Here is a 24,811-nt window from a genome sequence, read left to right on the forward strand (position 1 = left end):
CTGTGGTGTCAGGGGCATCCTCTTAGCAGCAAATGCATTTGCTTTCCCCACCCAGCACTGCACCCTTATTGGCTACAGGGGAGCAACGGGATGAGGGGGAAATTGGGAAGCACAGCTTTCCTACCCACTACTCACTGCCTCCACTGAGCAAGTCTGCTCTGTGGAAGAGGAAAGGGACCCTCAGAAGCCTGTCCCCCAATTCACAGGGGCTTGGGTGTTCTCCAAGGCCATGAAATTATACCATTCGCAAGTAAGCAGGCTATGGCTTAGGAAGTTTCTTCTCTGATCCACTCTCCCCAGATTCCCAGAAGCCTGCTCACCTTCCAAAGGTTTCTTTACAGACATTCGATCAACAATTATTCATTAAGCACCTTCTTCCTGCCGGGCCCTGTTGTAAGCCCTTTACTTGTATGACCTCTTTTCATCCTCCCAACAACTCTTTGAGGGAGATACTGTTATTATTCCAGGTCACAGATGAGGAAACTAAGGCACTGAGAGATTAAAGCGACTTTCCCAAGATCGCACGACTGGTAACCAAGGGCTCAGGATGCAGATGAAGCAATCTGAATCCAGATTCTGATTTCTTAACCCTCAGATGATGGTAACCAGTGCAACAATAAAGAGGGGGCTTATACCGTTCCGGAAAAAAAAAAAAAAAAACACCTGGCCACCAACTTCCCTACTCAGCTGACCACCACCAAGATTTATACATCTGCACACCTGTGCGTACACACACATCCTGGGAGGGGGCCCTGGCAGACTCAACACTTCAGACGACGCTCAGCCTGTGGGAACAGGAGCATCACTCTGGGGTTCTGGGCACTTCCTGAGACGACCTAGTTAATCAGACACACTCACCATGGCAGCTTTATGGGTTTTGGAAGCCAAAATCCATCAAGAAACAGAAAGACTCTACATTATGCCTGACAAATGGACTTAGGAAACTGAGAAAGATCTCTGACAGAGAGGAACTCAGGAACTGTCTGATTTAAGGGGCCGGGTAAGAAAATGTTTAAGGATCTGTGTGACGCAGCCTCAGTGATAAGACCAACTGCAGTAACACTAGCAGCCACGGATCTCACTACCTGCAGGCCGGGCTGGGTGCTAGACCTGTTATAGGTGTTCTCTCACTTAACCTCATGACTCTCCAGGTGAGGTTACAATTCCCATGGTTGTTGTTTGGTTGCTAAGTAGTGTCCAGCTCTTTGTGACCGCATGGACTGTAGTCTGCCAGGCTCCTCTGTCCATGGGATTTCCCAGGCAAGAATACTGGAGGGGGTTGCCATCCTCTTCTCCAGGGGATCCTCCCCACCCAGGGGTCAAACCTGCATTGGCAGGTGGATTCTTTACCAGGTGCCACCTGGGAAATATTCCCATTGCACAGATAAGGAAATTAAGGCTCCAAGAAGTTAACTAACTCACACAGCGTAACCCAGAGTGTAAGTGTTGGAGGTGGGCCGAGACCCAACTTTGCCTGACTTCAGATCCTGAGAATGAAACTGCTCTATTGTATGAAACATGCTGAAGAGAAGAGGAATCAAGCCACAGAATCTGGTTTTCCAGGTTGGGTATCGCTCCCCATCCTTTCTTCCCTCCCAAACCTACCCTAAATACATATTCCTAGTCTCCTCATCCCTGCCTGCAGAGACAACCCCTGGCCCGGGCTTCCCTTGGCTCCAGGCTTCTAGAAGGACCATCAGCCACAATAGCAACAGCCTTCCTGCCCTCTGGGCCTTGGATCCTGCCAGAGCCAAGGACGTGAGGTTCTCAGGAACTACAAATGGGTGGATGTAATTGATGAATGGACTGGGATTGTCCAGCCACCTGTCAGGGCTGAAGAAACATCAGATTGATAGCAGAAGGTGAGTAGCCTCATATTTCTCCTACCCTGGGATATGAGCCGCTGTCTTCCGAGTCTGGGGGAGCTGGGGAGGATTAGACAAACCATTCATTTCTGCTTACGGCTCTGACAGTGCATTGCCATTATGAAGCATCACCCTCAGGTGTAAAACAATAGCATTTTGCACTTACGTTGGGTTCATATTTTACCATCACAAGGCACCTGTCAGCCCAGAATGCAGAAGCCCTTAAATAAACATTAATTCAGCCTCACCCCATCTGCCAAGAGAAAGGAGTAAGCAAATCTATAAAGGGGAAACTGAGGCACCAACTCCCTCAAGTCTCCACCACGTGCCCAGATGGTGGCGGGCACAGTGAGCAGCAATGAGCACACTCAGGCACCAGCCATGGGAAGGGGAGTCGCAAGGGCCTGGGGGCCTTGACCCCACCTCACAGTCTGGAGAGGATTTGATGGTGCTGGTTTTCCCTCCTTCTCAGGCTCCTGTTTGAATCTTCAGAGCAGTGACAGAGCCCCAGCCAGCTCTGGGGAGCACAGAAGTATGGGACAATAGTCAGAGACCTGGGACAAGTCTTCACTCCTGGGGCTCATGCCTGCAGTGCTGTGTGACCTCAGGTAAACCACTTAGCCTTTCTGAGCCTGCAATGTTCTCATTCACAAAAGGGGAAGGACTGTACCACCTTACCTGTCCTCCAGGTGAGACAGAATGTGAAATGGTTCCACATAATGAGGATGCAGGACCAGGAGGGATGGGATTGTTATTAGCTTCGAGTCCCAGAGATTCTCCGAGAAGACCAGGGAGATGAAAGATACAGCAAAGGGTGGCCGGGGCCCAGCTCCCCTCTGCAGCTCTGCATTTGCGGGCGACTCCTGCGCCCTCCAACAATCTCCTCTCCCAGGTCCTTCCTGACTTGGGGCCAGGAGACACTCCTTCAGCAGGTCTTTACCCAGCACCAGCCATGTGCTCAACAGGACCCTAGGTGTGGTGAAAAGCATCAAACTCCAGAGAACGTTCCCGCCCCCTCCCCACCACCACCACCATTCAAGAGCCTGCACAGGAGACAGGAGCAGGAAAGGGTTAACCCTTTACCCAGGGCAGAGTCTGCAGAAGGGCTCACAGCCCTTTCTCTAATTTCATTTTGGCTGTACACTACTCCCCTGAAGGCTCCCTCTGGCTGATGGTACATAGTTCTCAAAAGAAAGAAGACTAACACTGATTGAGTGCCTACTGTGTGCTTCAGGGGCATTTTCTCACGGAATGCCCACGCAGATGTCCAAGGTGGGCCCTGTGGATCTCATCTCACGTGCACATTGTCACTTAGTCGTGCCCAACTCTTTGCAGCCCCCCAGACTGGAGCTCGCCATGCTCCTCTGTCCATGGGATTTCCCAGGCAAGAATCCTGGAGCAGGCTGCCATTTCCTCCTCCAGGGGCTCCTCCTGACCCAGGGATCGAATCCCCATCTCCTGCACTGGCAGGTGGGTTCTTTACCACTGAGCCACCTGGGAAACCCAAGTCTCATCCTGTAAGTGAGAAAAAAGACAGTAGAGCCAGGAGCCACCAAGCCAACCCTCAGTCAAGGTCTGCCTGGCTCCCAAGCCTGAGATTTTTTGAAACATGACGCTGAAGAGTTCAGAGTTTGAGGCCTTATGAGAATTCTCTCTTTCATTTCTCCTCTGGAAGCCGGTCCTAATTTGGAAAGCAAATCCTTGGACAGGAAACTCCGACTTTCCCCTTAAATCTCAGCCATCTCCCCCAGCTCTTTCTTTCCTCTGCCGACAGAACCAGGCAGATTTACAGAGAGAATGAGAGGAGGGGGAAACACTTCATAAATAAAGAGAGAGAGATCAGATCAACAGCAAAGCTTCTTCTGGTCAAAGGGGGAAATGGATTTTTAATAGAAAATGGAAGTTATGGGCTTGGTTGTGATGTGACAGACGCCCAGACTTAAACCCATTTAATCTTCTCCGCCGGTTAACATTGAGCACCACCCCGATGCCGCATTTCATAAAACAGGCTCCAAATGGCTGGGAGATTAGAAGTGTAGAAATAGCACGGCAATATTTTTAAACCAGAAATCGCCCCCAGGCATTTGGGCTGCCCCAGGGTCACCCCTGAAACCTAAATATCCATCGTATCAACTCGTCCTCCTGCCCTGTGCTGTCTGGCCACCGGGATTAGTTTGACGAAGGAAACTCGACACGCGTGCAGTCGACACCCAGGGGCCCCCACCCCACCTGCCTGACTTGGGATGGAGGTGTCTGGCCAGCTGAGGCTTCCTCCCAGGTGCACACTGAATGGTCCCCATGTCATCATCTCCAATCATCATAAATGACAACCTGAGGGGACTGACATATTAACTCCTCACCACCTCCACCGGGAGAAGTGAGTCATTAGTTTTTTTCTCTTCCTTTACAATATTTACCCATCTCTTTCACTGCATATTTCATCCAGGAGCATCTGCCGATGCTGGGGCCCCTACCACCTGCCACCCCCTACACCCAGAGATGGACAAGAACCCCCAAGGGGTATCCAGACCTGGGCACAGGCAGTGGGGCTGGACAGGAGCGGGGAGAGGAGGAGTGGGCAGGGCTTCCCTGCAGGACTGTGAGCTGTCTCGGTCACCACTCCGTCCCCTGGGCTGAGCACAGCACCAGGCGCGTAGCATAGAGGTTAAACACCCAGACTCTGATGCCCTTTGCTCTCCCCCCTGACAAGCAATGTAACCTCAGGCAAGATGACCTCACCTCTCTCTGCTCCTTGGTTTTCTCATCTATATGATGGGGGTGACCATATCTACTTCAGGGGTTGTTAGAATTAGATGAGTTAATATGTAAGTGGTATAGGTAACCACCTAAGTGTTCACTGCTGTTGTAAGTATTATCATGAGAGTGAGCAGACAGGAAGTATTTGTGGAATAAACATCCCTCAGCAAATACTTACCGCTCACCAACAATGATGATGACGGTGACAACTTCAGACAGTATCTCCAACATTATTGTGTGTCAGAACCACCTGGAGAGCTTGTTACCATGCGCATCCTTAGATACCAGATCCACCACGTCTGTTAAAGGGCCAGGGAACTCCATTTCTGAGGCAGGTGGTCCTCTGTCTACACTCACAATAATGCTCCATAGATCTGCCATACTGGATTTCTACCCACTCTCCCAACAACAGGCCGTTCTCCTGGGCTTGGCTGACAATATCTTAGCCCTGCATTAATTTCCTTAATTTGGCGATCAAGTTAATAAAATAATAACGGTGTGATCGACAGACAGGCCATTGCCATACCCACATCTGCCGCAGCTCCTCCGGCCTCAGGCAGAGCTGTTGTTTTAATGCAGATGTGGCCCCTTGAGGTTTCTTGGATTAATTTGCAAGGTTGATTACTCCGCTGCAGCTCCACACAAAGGTTTTCATAAAAGAGATGTATCATTTGACTTCACTCTGTTCTTGTTCCATAGTTGGAAAAACAGATCTCAGAGAGGATCAACCAATGGGGCCTCAGCTTAATCACCATGTCTATCCAAAACTCAGGCAAGGACCAGAGAGACAAGGTCCAGCCCACCGTCGGAAAGCCCCCCATGCTGTATTCACACTTTGGAGACAACCTGAGCTTAGCCCCTGAGGCGGAGAAGGGCCAGTCTCCCCGGACAGCATCCGAGCATTGATACTTTTCTGGGACAGGATGGTGCAGCTGGGACCAAGTCCCATACCCTCCGTCCCCAAACCTGGCATACCTGCTTCATGTCTATACTCACCATCATCATGGTCACCGTTGCTTTTTTTTTTTTAGCATTTATTGTGTGCCAGGTGCTGTGAGAAGCCCCTTCCTTGCATTATGGTGCATTTAATCGCTACAAGCACCCTCTAATGGAGCTACTGCCCAAGACCCCATTTTACAGCTGAGACAACAGGGTCTTCGAGAGATCAAGTAATTTCCTCAGCAGCACAGCCAGGGCTGGCAGAGCAGCATTTCCAAATGACCTTACACCCACCAGCTGTGTTTCTCTACGGGAGCATTGCATTCTACTCTCAGAATGTCTCCAAGATGTGATCATCCTTACATGGGGGTTTTCTGATGAACGAGAGCCATCTGGGGGATGACAATTCTGAATTATTTGGGACCGCCCCAGGCATCAGACATTTCATCCCTAATCATCCCTCCCCACCCACCCCCATTATATACTCCCTACCCTCCTCACTATAACAACCCCAAAGTATCTCCTCCAACTTCTGAACAGTCCTAAGAAAGCAGTACCACCCCAATGAGAAGCAATGCCCCAAGGCCCAAGTGGCCACCTCTGTCCATCAGAAACATGGGGTTTTCTTTCTTTCCCCCTTAGGATTCTTAGCACAAACATAGATCCTATAACCAGCAATCAGAAAGCTCTGAGATCCAGTAAAGATCCTTCAACCTACAAGGCCCCTCACCATCAGCTCCATATGGAACTCCAGGAGGAGTTATGAGCAACAGCTGACAGTCAAACAGACTCTAATCTTCCAGCCCCTCCTAGACAGGGCCTGTCAAAAGAAGGCCCCTTATGGCCAGAAAGGTCTTTCCCAGGAGTCAGCTCAGACAGCACAGTTGTCCCCAGAGATTCCTAGATTTAGATTGTTCACGCTGGAGGGACTTAAGAGATTATTTTGTCCAATCTCCTCCATTTACAGATGGGGAGAGTGAGGCCTAGAGAGTCATACACTCCCAGATACACAGCTGGCCAGAGTCCTGGCTGGGACCCAAGCCCTGTCTCCACCGATCTTGCAGTTCTGGCTGCTCCAGCAACCCAGGCATGGCAGGCATCATGGAGAAAGGAAGCCACAGCACAGGAGCGAGCGTTAGAGGGGCCAGGGCTGCTGGTTGGCTGCCTAGAGGAGAGGGCTCAGGTGGGCAGGACATCTGTGTGTCGACAAGTAGGAGAGGATCCATAGATCCCGCCTCCATGTGGCCTAAAAGGTAGGAGCAAGAGTCAGTGAGGAGGAGGTCAGGACCAAGACAGAACTGGCTGATCACAAGGGTGAGCTCTGTAGACTCAGAGACGTCTGGCGGGGAATGGGGTGCCTTGAAAGGAAGGAGTTTCCTGTGCCTGGAAGTGCTGGAGCAGAGGAAGAACACTGCTGGGGGGAAAGCGCAGAGGGGATCAGGCAGCTGATGAGGGGATGAATTCAGCATCTCTGAATGTGACATCCAACCTGGAAGACTTGGACCCACGGCAGTCACACCTTCAAGGCAGGTCCCCTGTCCTCCTCACCCAGGGCTCCAGGAGGCCACTCTAGATCCAGATCCAAGGTGACCGTGGCCCTGACTCAGCTGGGTTCTCAAGGCCTGTTGTTGTTCAGTCGCTCGGTCGTATCCGATGCTTCGCGACCGCATGGACTGCAGCACACCAGGCCCAGTCCACCATTTCCCAGAGTCTGCTCACACTCATGTCCATTGAGTCAGTGATGCCATCCAACCATCTCATCCTCTGTCACCCCTTTCTCCTCCTGCCCTCAATCTTTCCCAGCACCGCAGTCTTTTCCAATGAGTCAGCTCAGGGCCTGGACCTCAAACAAGGTCCCACAAGATGGGACCCTGTGCCTACTCTCCTTCCCACACACACACACAAAAGTATGGATTCCCAGCAGGGAAAATACCCTCAAGGAAACGTCCAGAGGACTATGGAGTAAACAGACATCTAAGCACCTAGGGATGGAGGAGAGGTAAGCTCCTTCCACACCCCCGGGGCACTGGGGCCACAGGGAATCTGCCAAGACTGCTCCATGAAGATAGTTGCCAGCCCTGCTGGGTCACATTGGCTGTTCCCCACACTGATGAAAAGGCTAGAAAATTCTCCATATGTGGGGCGCCCAGGAAGGGGGAGACAGCCACACACAGCTGTGAGACCTTAGCTGTTCCTGAATGATGAGATGACAGTAATTATACCTCACGTTTCGGCAGAGCATTTATAAGGCTAAAACTGGTCTGCTGTGGTTTTTCACACGCGTGTGTTTATATGTGGCCCTCGTCAGCTTTCAGGGCATTGTCACAGGCTCTACAATTGTATGGCTTTCATCCTTCCTGTGCCCAGGCAATAAAAACCAACCCTGGGGGGATGGTCAGGACTGGGATTATTTTGCCCATTTTACAGATTAGGAAGTAGAGGCACATGAACTATTAGGTAACGTGCCTAAATTAGACTGAGCATAGTTTTCTAGGCTTACGATTAATGCTTCTTCACAGACACACACAGAGTGTAACAGATGCAACTAGCCTTTGAATAACTGTTCTTAATGAAGATGGTGACCTTGGAAACCGTCAACACAAGCATCAAGGAGAGCAAGGGCATAGGGAAGTGGGGCAGGAGGTGGCTGAACGGATGAGGGGAGGGCAGCTGAACGGCAGGGGTGGTGCCCAAGGCTAATGCTATTCACGCTAAAGTAGCGTGGGACAAACATCTGTTAAACAGGGCACACCGGCTGTGCCACAGCACCACCCCCACTCGCGAGCCCGCAGGCCACAGCCTGCCACGAGCAGCACCTGACCTCTGGCTCACTGGCTGCCTCCTGGTGACTGGATGGGTTATGGAGGGAGGAGTGGTCTGGGGATCCCCAAGGTCTAGAGCTGTCAGTTGTGTTCTCTCTACATGAAACTACCTGAAAACAGCGAAATCCATCCAGCTACAAGGTGGAGGGGGAGGTGCTCACCCTGAGCAGCACATTTACACAGGTTTATTGCCTGGCAAATCCCATGGAAGGAGGAGCCTGGAAGGCTGCAGTCCATGGGGTCGCTAGGAGTCAGACACGACTGAGCAACTTCACTTTCACTTTTCACTTTCATGCATTGGAGAAGGAAATGGCGACCCACTCCAGTGTTCTTGCCTGGAGAATCCCAGGGACAGGGGAGCCTGGTGGGCTGCCGTCTCCGGGGTCGCAAAGAGTCAGACACAACTGAAGCTACTTAGCAGCAACAGCATGGCATTAAATCCAGGCTAGTTCTTCCTCTGTCCAATCACAGTCGAGATTTACCAACCAACCCCAACCTTCCTCAGGCAAATATGAGACTGGCCTTTGCCTCACCCTCAAATCCAAATCTGGAGCCCACCTGTGCCCTCACCTTTTCCACAGCTGCCAGTAGTTGTGGCTGGGGAATGGGAGTGTGCTGGACACCCGTCTCCTAGGGAAACCCAGGTGCCTGCATGGCCCCAGCTACCTGGCTGAGGATGGATCCTCCCGGCTACCCAACTGATAGATGATAGGAGGCGGCTGTGACGTTCCCTGCCCTGGACACCACTCAGTCTTCTTACTGCTACAAAGTCTAAGTCAGTTGGCTTGGCCAGAACTGTGGCTCATTAGTACAACTGACAGAACCTAATAATCAAGCAGGAGATGTGGGTTTGATCCCTGGGTGGGAAAGATTCCCAGATCCCCTGGAGAAGGAAATGGCAACCCACTCCAGTATTCTTAGCTGGGAAATCTCATGGACAGAGGAGCCTGGCGGGCTACAGAAGAGTCAGACTTGACTTAGTGACTAAACAGCAGCAGTGGTGGGGTGGGAGTGAGTAGTTCAGAAAAAAAGAAGAGATCTAAGCTTTATTGAGAATCAGCTATATTCTAGCTATGCTGTATACATCATCTCCTTTAATCCCATTTCAGAGCTGGAGAAAGTAAGGCTCAGAGGCCAAATGTCCCCTATTAAGGGCAGAACCAGGATGTGAATGAAAGGTTTGCCTTGACTCAGAATATCCACGACACCATCAAGTTGCAATCTCATTTCTCTTTACAATTCTAATATACAAAATGCTCTGGTTGGAAGAATTGAGGGAGGGGAGCTTGAAGCTCTGCCCACTGGCCTTCTCTCCCTCTAGCCATCCCCTGAGGCTCCACCCCCACGTTCTTCAGAAATATCTGTGGGACCAGAGCCCTCCCAGATCACTGCCAGCGTCTGACTCTTTGCAACCCCACAACTGCAGCCTGCCAGGCTCCTCTGTCCATGGGATTCTCCAGGCAAGAATACTGGAGTGGGTTGCCATTTCCTCCTCCAGGGGATCTTCCCAGCTTCCCAACCCAGGAATCGAACCTCATCTCCTGCGACGGCAGGCACATTCTTTACCACTGAGCCACCTGGGAAGCCCCTCCCAGATCATTAGATGTGCAGAAAAGCACTCTGGGAGGCCTTGGAGCTGCACCTGCCAGGGTGGGTTTGCCCAAGGCCCTGGAGGTGCAGACAAAATAATTCTCGAAGCCACCTCCCTACCTTGGACATCCCAGCTGGCTCTCTGGGAAGGAGCACAGTAGCTGCCACAAACTGTTGGCTCTTCAAGCATTACTCCCAGCTCTTTATTCATCAGTCCTCTGACCACAGCTCCTGCCTTCCTACTGCCCCCCACTCCAACCGCTGCATGTGACAGCAGGCACCTTAACGAAGGGAGAAGAAGCGGGGGCCTCTTCCTCTCAGAGGAAGTGTCCCAGACTGGACACTGACAAACCAAGAGGGTGAAAGGGCATTTTGTCTCACTTGATATTCCCTTCCCATCAGCTGCAGCTTCTCCACCTACTGACCACAGCCCTAAGCTGCCTCCATCCTGAGGGTGCGCACACCAGAAGGTGAATGTTGGCGCTGGATTCCCATGGCTGGTGCGCCCCTCTCTCCTTTCTGCAGCACAGGTGGGACAACCCACAGCCCAAGTCTGGTCCGCCTTCAGGCATCTCTGCCACTGCCACACATTCCATCCCCGTTGCAAGCTAGAGGGTCTGCCTTGCCAGGAGGAGGACTCAGTGCTAAACCCCTGAGGGGCTAAAACTTGGAAGAAAGAAGCACCCCTGAAAACACCCTCCTTCTCCACACTCTTGCCCCACTCCCACTCCACCCAAGGAAAGAAGTCACTGCCTGGCTTCTACTGAGGCCAAGATCAAGATGCTATCAAGATGCTACCCAAGGCTCCTGGCCTGGCGAGGTGAGCATGCAAATCTGTATGCAAATTACATGCAAATCCAGGGCCTGCCCTTGGGTCCCTGGCACCCTGCCATGTCTGCTGCCTGTGGCTCACCCCATTCAGGCACCTGGATGGTGGCTAGAATCTACTGAGCTAGGGGCTGAGAAAGCACTTTGGAAGTGGGGGGCTTTTCTTGACTGCTTCCATTGCCCCCAAGAAACACCTCCTCCAGGATCACATGGGAGGGGAGAATCTCTCCCAGTCTGGTACCCACTCCCCTGAAAATAAAAAGAAAAGAAAGCTCTCTGAACATCCACCCTCCCTTCAACTCATCCATAAATAAAATCATCCTTCATCAGGCTAAGCAGGGGACCAAGCAAGTCACAAGGATGGAATCTCCAAAGACCAGGAGAAGGTCAGGGGGCCACGAAGTCTGCACCCCTCTGTTAAAAGCCAACAGAGTTACCCTGTGTCCGGACACTCCTAGTCACCCTGTTGGTGGGGATGGGCTTGCTGCTTTAGCAAAGTATGGCTGGGCCAACCCCCACCCCTGCCGCCATTTGCTTGCCCACCTCCTCTTCATTCCTCAATCTGAGAAAAATAAGCCTCTTCAGCCAGTCTCCTGGGATCTGCTCAACTTAAGCGCTGCCTTTGGGTCAACTGCTTACTTGCTTTTTGTTTCTAATTGAGCTCCCCAGTCTGCTGCAGAAATACATTCAAGGCAGCTGACTTTGATGCCCAGAAATACGAAACATCTGAAAGGTTTGTCAGGCATCATGACAACCCCATTCTCCCCCTGTGTTATCCAGGCACCCAGGGCTTCTCTGCCTACCTACCCTCTCCCCAATGCTCATGGGTCCTTCACCTGCTTCCCAAAGTTGTGTTTGCCAGGTCGAGATTTTAAAAACACACTCGCTGAATGCCCCCCCTCCCGCCTTTAATTAGACTCTGAACAGAGTGTTAGAGATTTTTCTTAATGGTTTGACGAAGCCTTTTAATTTGGTCTTCTCAAGAGAGAGGAACCAGGAGTCCCCATCCAAGAGGTTGGGGTGGGAAATGAAAAAATCAATGCAACCCATTATTTTGGCTTTTAGAAAACAGGAATTTTAGTGCTGGGGAAGCTTGTTCTTTTGCACAGTAAAAATGCAAATGCAGGCAACACAGATGCTGGCACGCTGGATGAAACAACAGAGAGAGCCTCACTGGGGTTCATCTGGCTGCCCAAACCTGGATGCGTTTGGCAATAATAAGGTAGTTATTGGAGACTTGATAACCGATTATTAAAACACCTTCCCACTTTAGTTCTGGGGAATCAGTCTGAAGCTCAGGCTTCATCAAAAAAAAAAAAAAAAGGTATTTCGAGAGGAATGGAAATAACAGAAGCTTAAAACACATTCAATAACTGCTTAATTCCATCCAGAGGACGCTTCAGCTCATCTTGTTTTCTCCTCTTTCTCTCTCCCTGCCTCCTCCCGCTCCTCACAGATGGACGTACAAATTATTGCAAGAGGATATTGTTTTCTGTAACAGGCTCGAACATTCACATTTACATTTTCCTTGGTGCCGCGGGGGTGACTGGCAACGGGAGAGAAAAATACACCAAACCCCATCTTCGCTGCTCTCGCCTCCTCAACATCTCCCCCAGCCGCCTTCGTCACCCCCACCACTTTGCCACCCCAAGCAGAACAGGCCCCCGGGACCAGCCTGGCACCTAAGATCCAATTAAGGCACGAAGGAAAAGAAAGGCCTGTCTGGCAAGTCGCCCTGGCGCCCAGCACAGACGCTGGAGACTGAATGGCAGGGGCACCCCGGGCTCTGCAGATCCAAGGCCGCTTAGGTGTCCCTCACCTGGCACCTCCAGCCTCCCACAGGCCCAAGGCCAGAGCGACTTCCTTCTCCGCTGGGAAAAGATTTTCCCCTCGGGAAACCCCTCGGGCTGTCCTGTGCCTCCTGGGCCTTTCTCCACCCCCACCCCCATCTGCCCCTTCCCTATCAAATAGCTTGGGCTTCATTTATTAATGCCCGCCTTCTGAAGGGGGGAGGGGAGAGTCCATCAGGTCTTCGCTAAGGGGCCTCGCCTTCGGGGATGGGCCACGCGGGAAGAGGTCTCCAGAAGCGGCGGGGGGCCTGGGGGCGTGTGTGGACCGAGCTGGGCAACAGTGTGGTGGCGGCCTGTGCTTTCTCGTCTGACAAAATGCAAAGGGGTGGCGGGTGGAGAGAGACCGAGAGAGAGAAAGCTGCTGCTCTTCACCTTATGTATTTTTAATATTAATGTAATTAAAGCTGCGAGCCGAGCCAGCCTGCGGGGGCGGAGGGAGGCAGGAAGAGCCTGGGGAGAAGGGAGACTGGGGTGGGTGGGGGCGCGGTTGAACCAGAGGCGGGCTTCTGGCTCCATTGAGGTGATGTGAGAGGGTGCTGTGCAGGGGGCAAGGGGTTAATCAATCTAGACCAGCCTTGGTGTGTCACCCCGTGGACCCCACTGGGTCAGAGAAACTCAACTACTTTGTCCACGGTTCAGAGGCCGCCCCTCGCCCCGCACCCCGGTCTCCAGGCAAACCTCAGCAGCATCTCGGCCATCAATCTGGCTTTGACCCGGCGGTATTTACAAATAAGATAAGGGTCACCTTTCTCCCCCAAAGCCACAAGATACTGCACCCAGTTCCAGCAGGTTGCAGACTCCAGACCACTGGGGCTCGGGCAATGAAGGACTAGAGACCGCTCCGGGAGCGCCAACCCTGGGCTGGATTGCCCTTCCCCCATCGCCTAGGGGTCAAGAGTTGCAGCTGGGCCAGCGCAGCCGCCTGGGCAAAGTGGGGGAGAGGCTGTCCCCCAGGGCGCGGAGGAGAAAAGTTGGAGGGCTGAACAGGTAAAGCTGAGCTCGAAAGAGCGAGCGTGTGTGCTCCGCCGCGCAAGGGCGCGGAGTTCGGCCGCCTCCTCTCCCGCCATCCGCGCGCCTGGGGGCACGTCCTCTGCGAACGCCTGGAAGTCCGAGCTCCGGGGACGGCCTGATGCCGACTTGGTGACCAGGTGACTCTGGTCGAAGATGTGTGACCACTTCCAACCTCCAACCCCGGCTGCCTCGAGGATCAGGTGCGCAGAGCCCCAGCAGCAGGTCTGGACATGCCGGACACCTGGACCCACCCCTAGCAACGCCTTCTCTCCGGGGAAAGCGACACGCCCCCGCCCCAACCCAAGTCTTGTCCCAGGTCGGCTGACCAGGCGCCGAAGCGTAGAATCTCGCACCTTGGGGCGCGCTGCCCGAGGTGGCCAGGTGGCTTAGCGAAGAAGCCGAGGCTAGTGCCCTGGGGCAGGGGTGGGGGGTGAGATGGGGCTGGGAGAAGGCTACCTCTAGGTTTGGAGAAGAAACTTGGTATCCGAGGGACCCCAAGTCTCGGGACCCCTAGCTCTCCTCGCCCTGCATCCAGCCAGGGCAAGGATAAGCGCCATGCGGTGCGGTGCAGGGGGTCCGGGGCGGCGGAGGGGCACCCGGCGGCAGAGGGGAAGTAAGCCGCGGCCCGGTTCCACCAGGACTTCCAGGTGAACCGTCACGGCCGGAGGACCTCTCGACTCGGAGGGCACCCCGGGGTCCCAGCGCCACCCAGCCGCAGGCGGCGGGCAAGGGGCTGGGGGAGGGGTCCGGGCAGAACAGCAGCCCAGCAGGGAGCGGGGAGCTGAGGGGCTCTCTCACCATCACCCCGCCGGGCGCGCCCCGAAACGGCAGGCGCGGGTGGCTGGCCGAGCGGTCCAGGGCGGACTCTCACCTGGCCGCTCTCCGGCTGCCTGCCCCGCCCCCGGTGCAACCCACCCGGGGCCGAGGTGCGTCCCCCAGCCCCGAGTACCTGGAGGCCTCCCACCCAGCCGCCCACCCCCGGGCACCCCGCCTCGCCGCCAGCCTCGCGCACCCCGGCGCCGCCGCCTCCGCCGCCCTGAAGCCCGCGCGGGTCTCACCTTTGTGTAAAGAGTCCAGGAGCAGGAGGAAAGTTACCAGCCACATGCCATAAAGAGGCCCTATTCTCCGGGGAGGTGGTCCTGTGGCCGGCCGTGCGGCAGCGCCTCTCCCCCGCTCAGCGCGCTCCCAGCCGCCCGCACTCCGCGCCCCGCTCTCTCCGCTCCTCAGCCCAGCGCTCGGCGGCGGCGGCTCCTCCCTCCTCGGCTCCCTCGCTCCTGTCATCCGCGGGGCTGGGCTAGGCGGCCGCTCTCCCCGCCCCCCCGCGGCACCCGGGCTGGGGAGCGCCGCGCGAGCCCCGAGCCCAGACGCCCCCCTACCCACCCCCGCAAGCCCAGGCACAGGGGCGAGGGCCCGGACCCCACGACCCGGACCAGGGCTCGCCGTCTGAGAGGCGAGGGGTCCCTGCCACCCACCGGCTCCCAGCCTGCGGTCGCGCACAGGCGTGTGCCATACGTGTGCTAAGATCCCGCCCTGCTCGGGCCAAGGGCGCCCCGGGTCTCCCCGGCCGGGTCACCTGGGTCCAAGGCTTCGTGCTTCCTCCCAACTCAGTTTACCACTTGGGTGGGGGAACCTGATTCTGGGAGTAAAAGCCAGACGAAGATCCTTTGGTGCCGCCCCGGGTGACTGTCCATCTCAGAGCTGAAAACTGCACGCCCTTCCAGCCCCTAGTTCCCTCTGCAAGCCTGCCTCGTGGGAAGCCCTAGGTGAGCCCAGACACCCTAGCACTCTGGGAATTTTCCTCCCACCACGCACATTGTGATTACTCAGACATTATTTGCAACGAATAGTTTTTATGTCAGCTGTATCTCCTGTATCTTCCTCCTTTATCTTCCTCCATCTCCGCTACCCCACAGCTTTGTCACTAAGCAGAAACTGGTTTATTCCTTAGAGCAATCTGCCTAAAGTTGGCATGGAATTGACTAGGGCTTGAGTGAGGGTATCCTCTCAGTTATAAAATGGATGTTGAGTACCCGCTGTGTGCCAGGCAGTGGGTTAGGTACTGGGGCCCAAGGCATTTACTTTTTAAAATACATTGACATCTACATGATATAAAAGTTACCATTTCATTTTTACGTGGTGTTCAGTACATTCGCAGTGTTGTGCTGCCATCACCACTGTTCATTTCCAGAACTTTTCACCATCCAAACAGAAAGGTACCCGCTAAAAACTCTGTATTCCCCAGCTCCTAGTAAGCATGAATCTACTTTTCCGTCGTTATGAATTTGCACGTAAGCGGAATCGTACAGCTTTGTATCTTCTTTCACTTAGCATAATGTCTTTAAGTTTCATCCATGTTGTAACGTGTCAGAATTGTATTCCTTTTCATAGCTGAATAATATTCCACAGTATATATAGACTTGTTTTGTCTATTCATTTGTCAGTGGACACTTGCGTTGCCCCCACCCTTTGGCGATTATGGACAATTGCTGCCTTGAACATAGGTGTTTGGGTATCTCTTTGAGACTCTGCTTTCAACTCTTTGGGGAGTGGTAATTGCTGGATCCTATGGTAATTCAATTTTTAACTTTCTGAGGACCTGCCAGGTGCATTTACTTTTCTTCTATAGTGCTTTTAGAGTTTAAAGGGCTCTCACCTGCGACTGCTGTGCCGTCCTCACAATACTGTTTGAAGCTTTATCACGCCCTTTTAAACAGGTGAGAAAATGAGGTTTGGCTTGTTCAAGGTCACCCAGTTTGTATCACAAGCAAGACTGGAACCCAGGTCTCCTGATTCTGGGGCAGAAGTGCTCGCTGTGTGCGGGGCTGCCTCCCCTGGTGGCCCTACTGCGTGACGCCAACTCACCACTCCACAGAAGACGCTTTTTCACTAGGTGCTTTGCCCTCTGGAAACACAAGTATGGGCTTTCCCAGGTGGTGCTAATGGTAAAGAATCTGCCTGCCAATGCAGGAGACCCAAAAGACACAGGTTCCATTCCTGGGTTGGGAAGATCCCCTAGAGTAGGAAATGGCAGCCCACTCCAGTATTCTTGTGTGGAGAATCCCATGGACAGAGGAGGATGGCAGGCTACAGTCCATGAGGTCACAAAGAGTCGGACACCACTGAGTGACTGAACACACACACAGGTCTAGATCAGAGACAAGGGGCAGACTGCAACAGGTGTTTGAGAGGACACAGCCCGCCCTCCACTTGACAGGTGAGGAAGCTGAGACCCGGAGCGAGGAAGCGGGGGACCTGCCGGGGCTCAGGCAGCCACAGAGCCCAGGAATCTCCAGTCTGCTGGGAGGAAGCGGGGGGCCTGCCGGGGCTCAGGCAGTCACAGAGCCCAGGAATCTCCAGTCTGCTGGCAGAGAGCGTCCTTCAGCACTGCCAGCCTGCTGGGCTCATTCGTCTGCCCTGTTCCTCCCCTTCTGAAGGAGACCATTGCCGACAGGAATCCAGTTATTTAAAACTAAGCCTATTGACCCAGAGCACCTGGTCAGGCCGTGCCTAAAATAAACTGCTAAGTCAGACAGGATGAAAGGGGCTGCTGTCTGTCGGGAGGGGCGGCCTCTGAGTAGGGCCTGGGGGTGTCAGCACAGCTGCTCGGGCCCCACATGCTGGAAAGAGAGAGGGGGACCCCCTTCTCTCCATTTACCTGAAGTACCTCCTCTAACCTGAGTGTCCCTTTTATGCTGGTTACACCTGAGGGCCTTTCAGGGACCACAGTATCCTGTGGAGAGAGTCAGGTGGGACCTGAAGGGTGAAGTCATTTGCTGACTGTCTCCTGAAAAGGCTGCGAGGATATGGGGAGCGGGGGTGGGCAGGTGAGGAGGGCAGACTCCCTCTAGCACAAGGAAGCTCTCTAAATGTATAATGTGGTGGTTAAGAGAGTGGTTTTGAAGCCAGAGCTAAGATCTCAGCCCAACTCTGCTCCTCACTAGCTGTACAGCTTTGGGGAATTCATGGGCACTAAGCCCCTGTTCCCTCACCTGTAACGTGGGGACAGCCACAGTATCCGCCTCGGAGAGCTATCGTGAGGATTAAATAAGACCAGCCCGGTGGCTGGCGTGTAGCAAGCACGGTAAATACGTCTATCGCTAATGTTATTGGCTTTGCTCAGAGGACCTTGACCTGTGCGGGGGAGGGGAGGAAAGAGCTGGATGGGAGAGGATACTGGGGTGACGTTCTGCAGTCCATATGGCAGCGAGGCCAGAGTTCAGGCGTTGTGAATCCAGGAAGCAGCCACAGAAACACGGAAGGAAGGTGCATTGGAGGCTGGAAAAGCGTGGCGTGGTGGTCCTCAAGGAAGGACCTGAAAACAGGCGGTCCTTCTGCTTTCGTATTTTCTATTTCCTAGGTTTTGTCCCTCAGTATTTAGGAAAACATCTTTGAAAGTGACAGTCTGGCTCCGCGATGTTCCGAAGTCCCCTCTTAACAGGAGACGGAGGTGGGGAGTAGCCTGGCAGAGTCAGCAAGAATTCCAGCAAGGGAACCCCCAGGGAAAAGCGACAGGAAAGTGGGATGCGTGCTTCACCTCCGCCCACACCAAACCCTGATGCTTTCCTCCCACAGCTGACATTTTGGAGGGGCTCTTTTTTAATTTTGATAGGAGGGACAATTCCTTTAGAGTCCCAACTTGGAAAGGAGCCCTCACACCCCCACAGAAATGTATGCTCACCGACGTGAGAACAAACACAGTTGCCCAGGCAAACATCCATGTGTACAGGTAAACATAAACACTTAATGACAGGCACACCTGTGCTCAGATGCAATTTGAATACAATCCAAAAATCCTGCATTGACACCTATGCATATGCCCTAATTTGTGGGATTCATTGCCAGTAGAGACACACCGTTCATTTAAAACCAGTGATTAATTTCAATATTTTATTGCATTAGAATGGTGGGTGATGAAGTAGCTGGTGTGCGTGTGAGTGTTTTACCAAGCAGCTATATGAAGATGCTGGGAGGTGAACCCTTTCCAATTCAGGTTAATCATGGATATTTTGGGGGGTATTATTTTGCCATGTTATATTAGGACTAGAGCCATCATGAGAAACCACAGATGTTTTTATTGTTTAATTCAAACAACAGCTTATATATTTTGGATACTTTCCTTCAAAAACAAAGGCGTATAATTATTTTAGTAGAGCCTTCCTATGTGCTCTGAAATTCTTTAACAACTCAGTATGATCATGGTTTTCATAAAAGGAATCAATACTGAACCAGATCAGTGGTACAAACTTGACATTTGGGGTTATATAGCTAATTCAGGATTGACCTTCTTAGTACTTATTCCTTGGTTGGAGGAGAAAAAAACAAATAAGGATTTCCTTGGCTTTTTTTTCCCTCCAATCTGTAATTGATTTTAATGTTCTATGAAGAGTTCTGGGTTCTAGTCCTATTTTTGCCACTGTAGTCAGCTGTGATCTTGGACAAGTCATTATCTTTCTGGGGCCTCAGTTTCTTCCCCTCTGCATGTTCTCTAGTGTAGGCAGAGACAGAAACATGTATTTTCACACACAGATACTCAGAAGTAAACCACACAAAGTAAACCATTTTTGCTGCAAATGCATGCACGTGTATCTGGAATACTTCTGTCTTTTTGAGACAAGCTTGTTGTTATTGTGCAGTCGCTAAGTCTGTCCGACTCCTTGCAACCCCGTGAACTGCAGCACGCCAGGCTTCCCTGTCCTTCACCATCTCCCAGAGCTTGCTCAAACTCATGTCATTGACCCGATGATGCCATCCAACCATCTCATCCTCTGTCTCCCCCTTCTCCTTTTGCCCTCAATCTTTCCCAGTATCAGGGTCTTGAGACAAGGTGAATCATTGCAATTCATAGACTATGATGCTTATATAAAGAGGCATTACTGTCATTAAATTACCTGGGCATTTCTTAAACCAAAGTTCTGTATGCTTAACTCTGAGGATGTCTAGGTACATTTTGTCACTTACCCTCTCCACATCTTGTATTCTAGTATCATGGTCCTAAGCTCTCTGAACAAAGGACTCCAATCTTTGAGGCTCCCCACCACCGACAGATGGCACCTCTGGGGGCCCGCAGACCTTGTACAGGCCACTGTCTCAGGAGGTTTGGTCAGGGGGTGCAGAAACCCCCTCAATAACCGCAGCCACTTCACCGTAGTCCTCTCTCTGCTCTCCACTCTGAAAATGGCTAAGAATTGAACCCAAAGAGGTTCCATGAAGCCCAAATTCTGTGCAGCTGAAGCTCATTGCCAGCTCTTTCTCGAGAGGTGGGGGCGGGGGAAGGTGGGAGGAATCCAAACGAAGCGAGAAAGAAAAACAGGAAAATTCCGTGAGTGGGAGCTCACTTTGCTAGCTTCCCAGGTTATGCTGCAGCTCTCCTGACCCACAAGGCACTCACAAATGTGTTCATCAAATTGTACGGGAACATCTTCTCTCTGGAAAGCCTGAGTGAGATGTTTTTCACTCCTTCTTCCTCAAGTGCCCGGTGCCCCTTCTCCACATGTGTGAGCCTCCTTTAGCAGCAAGGCCTGGTCAGGCACCCGCAGCTCTCCCCAGCCAGCACGGACCAGCCCTTCTCCGGACTCAGCTTGCCCCAGACTTCTCCTTGGCCTGTGGCTCTTACCCCTTCCTCCCGCATTATGGCTACTACTTATGTACACATCTGACTTGTCTCCTCTTCCAAATACTAGGCTGCTCCGAACCTGTTTGGTTTGTACCTGCAGAGCCTGATGCTTCCTTGCACTAAGGGGCACTTGATGCTGATTTCATGACCAGGCAAGCTCATTCTTACAGGGCTGCAAATACCCAATTACAACTTCATGGGTCATGTCTTGCAGCAGTGTGTCCTTTAACTGGAATCAAAGCCTTAAGCTTTCCCCTTATCAGATGAGAGTTTCTGGCCTGGACAGGTGAGCGCCAGAGATTCAAGAACTCTGACCCTAAAGCCAGGTCTCAGCAGATCCCCGGGCAGCCAGCCTCACTGTGGTCTTTCTCATGTTCATCATCACGCGGGACTTTGGGGATCACAAAGGCTTCGCGTTTTCTTTCATTTCAGATCCTTGTCCATAACAGACCAGATGAGGCCAGAAAGGTCTTGTTCACTTTTCAGATGAAGAAACGGGAACTCCGAGAGGCTTGTGATGTGCCCAGAGGCAGAGCTACCGTGAATCTAATACAATTGACGTCCCAGAGTTCTACAGGGTCTCGGCAATGAGTTCACATAGTCAGATGGTATTGGTAACTTGGTAGAATACTATAGTTGATCTGCAGTCAATTACGGCTTCTGCTCTTTTCCACTCTGGTGTGCATTTGGGGTTCCGGTGTGCATTTGGGGATCTGACTCAGGATCCCACAAAGCGAGTGAGAGATGAACCTATAGCTCACTCATTAGATCTGGGATTGGTGAGGTATGTTTTTTCGCAGCCATCCCAGCATAGGGAATGGCTGTAGGAATATGACCACCCATTGCATCAACTTACTTGGCTTTGTGACACAAAGTTGCAGGGCCCGAGTCAAATCACAGCATGATATGGCCTAAGATGTCTATACTAGAAATGTGCGTCATGGAAGAGAAACCAGGTCGGAAATGTATGGAGCCAGGAGCTGGTTGGTAAAATTGTGAGCAGAAAAATTGTTTAAGAAAAATGTTTTTAAGGCATTATAGAAGTGTGTCAGGTAGTGAGGTCACATAAATATTGTTATTTCCCCAGATTGTGTGACGTCTGTGGTATCTGCCAGTTGTTTCAGAATTTGTAATTTGCAGCAATTTTTCTTTTTAGCATCCTAAATAACCATGTTTGTCCCTCATTTTGTATTCATAGCTGTGTATTGTTTTCCTGAAGGAAGGCCCTCCAAATGGTCTAAGCTTCAGGTCCTACAGAGCCTGAGTCTATCCTAGGGGGTGGGTCACACCGTGGAGGCTGAGATGAGTCAAGAAGCAGGTTTTCTGGATTCTGGCACAGGAATCCAGGACTGGATTCCCATCACAGTCCCTTGCCTCAGAGATGTCACACACCATGTAATTTATGTGTTTGTCCAGTGCTACATGCACAGAGGACACTTTGAAAGGCCACAGCCCCTGAAGAGATTTTCCTCTACTCTGCAGGGGAGGTCAAGGTCCCAGCCGTGGAACTGGCCCTGACTTAGATGCTCAAAGCCCTCTTCCTAAGAAATCTGGCCACTTCATTCTCTGAGCAGAGCATCTCAGGGGAAGAAGGCCACTTAGAGTCCCCTCTGCACCCTCTCTGGGGGACAATGCCCCTCCCATCCCTGGGGTAGGGACACCAGCATGGAGGACTGAAGTGCCCCTCAAAGCCCAAGGGTCATGGAAGACACCAGGAAGCCCCTCCAGCCTCGCTGAGCACAGAAAGTCCACATGCTGGCGGGCAAAGTCACAGCTGGAGTGCTGTAGCAGTGGGTAAAATGCTGTTTGGGGTTGCCAGGGGAAATGGCAACATTGTGGGAACGGTGAGAAGGGTGGAGGGTACCAGCCCAACAGCCATAGACTCGGCGAGGGGCCCAGCAGTGTCTGAGAACCCCCCTGAGCAGCTCCACTTCACACCCACATGCTCTCTCTACACCACCAGACAGGTGCTGACAGTCTGGTTAAATTCTTCCAGGACGAGGGGCTCCCTACCCACACAGAAGTTCATCCTAACCTTACCCTCTGTGATCACACTCACTCTTTTCTTTATGGGGCCCGCTCTGCCTTAGCCCTCTGGAGTTCAAAGGATCGGCCAGATGACAGTCTTGGAAATATTTGAGAAGAACCTCCACAGCGCCCTCCTCACCTCAAGCCTGCCTTTTGCCAGGCTAAATATCACAGTTCTGTCCATCTCTCCTGTTCCAGCATAATTTCCAGAACTTTCGCTCTCCTGGTCTTCCCCTTTGCACATATTCAGCTTTCAAAACATCTCCTTTTTTAAAAAAAACTTTTTATTTTGTACTGGGGTATAGCCGATTAACAAACTGTGTTGTGATCGTTTCAGGTGGACAGCAAAGGGCCTCTGACTTACATAAGCTTGTGTCCATTCTCCCCCAAGCTCCCCTCCCCTCCAGGCTGCCATGTAACATTTAGCAGAGTTCCCTGTGCTATATAATGGGTCCTTATTGGTTATCTGCTTTAAATATAGCAGTGTGTGCATGCCCATCCCAAACTCCCTAACTACCCCTGCATGCGAGTTAAGTCGTTTCAGTCATGTCCGACTCTTTGTGACCCCATGGACTGTAGCCCCCCAGGCTCCTGTCCATGGGATTCTCCAGGCCAGAATATTGGAGTGGGTTGCCATGCCCTCCTCCAGGGGATCTTTCTGACCCAGGGATGGAGCCCACAGTTCCTGGGCCTCCTGCATTGTAGGCAGATTATTTACCACTAGCACCACCTGGGAAGCCCCTAACTATCCCTGCATCTCCCTTAAAAGCAGAATGGCCCCAATACTCCACATGAGGTCTGAGCAGTTCTGAGGACAGAAATTGACACTCCCTAGATAGGTATTGGACCTTCTCTGTTGCCCAAGATTTGATTGGCTCTTTGGGGCTGACACACCAATGATGCTGGACCTCTTTCCCATGAGCTGCTGCTGCCCTGTGACCCTGTGTGGATTATTGGGGGTTGCGGGGCATGACTAGACACACTTTTTGCAGAATGTTTGGAGAGGAAATGCTGCCAAGGTCAAATGGCATCATTTACACACACCGGGTAAGACTCTGCGTGTGTGTGTGCTAAGTCACTTCAGTCGTGTCTGACTCTGTGCGACCCTGTGGACTGTAGCCCTCCAGGCTCCTCTGTCCGGATTCTCCAGGCAAGAATACTGGAGTGGGTTGCCATACCTTCCTCCAGGGAATCTTCCCAACACAGGGATCAAACCAGTATCTCTGAAGTTTCCTGCATTGGTAGGCAGGTTTTTTACCAGTAGCACCACCTGGGAAGCCCCAGTAAGACTCTGAACAACCCCTGAAGGCCCAGCCCAGTCCAGTGTGGGTCGCAGGCTCAGCTGAGAATGTAGGTGTGAGGAGCGGGAGGCCCAATCTCAGACCACATGGCATTGAAAGTGTGGCATCTCTACCACATGTGATCGTACTTAAACAAACCCAGCTGACAAGGCAAAATGATCTTATACTGCATTTCCCAAGAGTTTCATGAACAGGAAATAGGTGACATGCAAAAACTGAGTTCTGGTCAAATAGGCTTGGAAAACAGTGGCATAACCAAGGCAAATAGGTTTCTTTCACTGCAAGGACTTCCCAGAACCATTCAAACACTGTAGGATGCATTGGGAACCTCCAAGTTGTGGATAAAGTGTGGTATTTGGGGAGGTTTCCCATTTCTCCTAGTCTGAAATCTCTGTCCTTTCACTGGCCACTGCTCACACTCAACTCAGAGGAAGCATGTGTTGTCAGCTTATTTGCACTCTCAGCAAGTTTTTGCCTGGCCCTGTGCAAGGAGCTCCCAGTGTCCCTGAAAGCCCCCAGGTGGGTCCCTACCATGGTGAACTGGCACTCGGAGGGGAAGGAGACAGAGAGAGGTCAGCATGCGGAGGTCTGCACACTGACTCTAAAGGTCAGAGTGGGAAGGGGTCTGGAGGCCATCTATTGGGAGCACCTTGTGTCACAGAGGAGGAAACTGTGGCTGTGCAGGTGAAGAACACCCAGGCCACATGGCCTGAGGGTCAGTGGCAGCTCTTGCAGGCAGGACTCCTTACCCCAGGCCTGCTCTCCATCTACCGAGGCATTCAGGACCCAGGTTGTATTGTCTGCTGTCTCCCGCCCGTCATCTGGGTAGCCCTGCCTGCCACTCTGTCCTCCACAGCCATAGTGTTCAGTTAGAAGACATTTAAGATTCTACCTAGGGCTGAGATTCAGTGAGACCGTGAAGACAGATGCTTCAGCTCAGAGAAAGGAGTGGTTAGGAAAAATCAAGGCAGGATGTGAGTGGGCTTTGTGATGGGAAGAGCCTGGAGAGTAAAAGCTGGATAGAAATAGATGTACCAGGAGCTGGGACATCTCAAATTCCCTGTGGGGGTTTCATGAACCTGGCTCTGTGGGGTGTGTTTGCCCATCTGAGATACGGGTGCGTGAGATACCCACACACCTGGCATGAGGTGGTTTAAGGCTGAGCCTTCCAAGACTCATTGGTCAGAACCTGAACTGAATTGGCTAG

At 52.3% G+C, this 24,811-nt stretch overlaps 1 protein-coding gene across 3 annotated transcripts in view; it reads right to left on the reverse strand.

Annotated features, from left to right (window-relative positions):
- Positions 1 to 14,887, reverse strand: part of DSCAML1 (DS cell adhesion molecule like 1) — a 364,102-nt gene extending 349,215 nt beyond the window's left edge. For all 3 annotated transcript variants that reach the window (XM_027979838.2, XM_042232660.2, XM_042232661.2), the window contains exon 1: positions 14,721 to 14,887. In XM_027979838.2, the coding sequence (XP_027835639.2) occupies positions 14,721 to 14,766 (46 nt within the window). In that variant the 5' untranslated portion in view covers positions 14,767 to 14,887. The remainder of the gene's footprint in view (positions 1 to 14,720) is intronic.
- Between the last annotated feature and the right edge of the window lie 9,924 nt (positions 14,888 to 24,811).

Source organism: Ovis aries, chromosome 15, assembly GCF_016772045.2.
Source record: "Ovis aries strain OAR_USU_Benz2616 breed Rambouillet chromosome 15, ARS-UI_Ramb_v3.0, whole genome shotgun sequence".
Classification (NCBI taxonomy): Eukaryota; Metazoa; Chordata; class Mammalia; order Artiodactyla; family Bovidae; genus Ovis; species Ovis aries.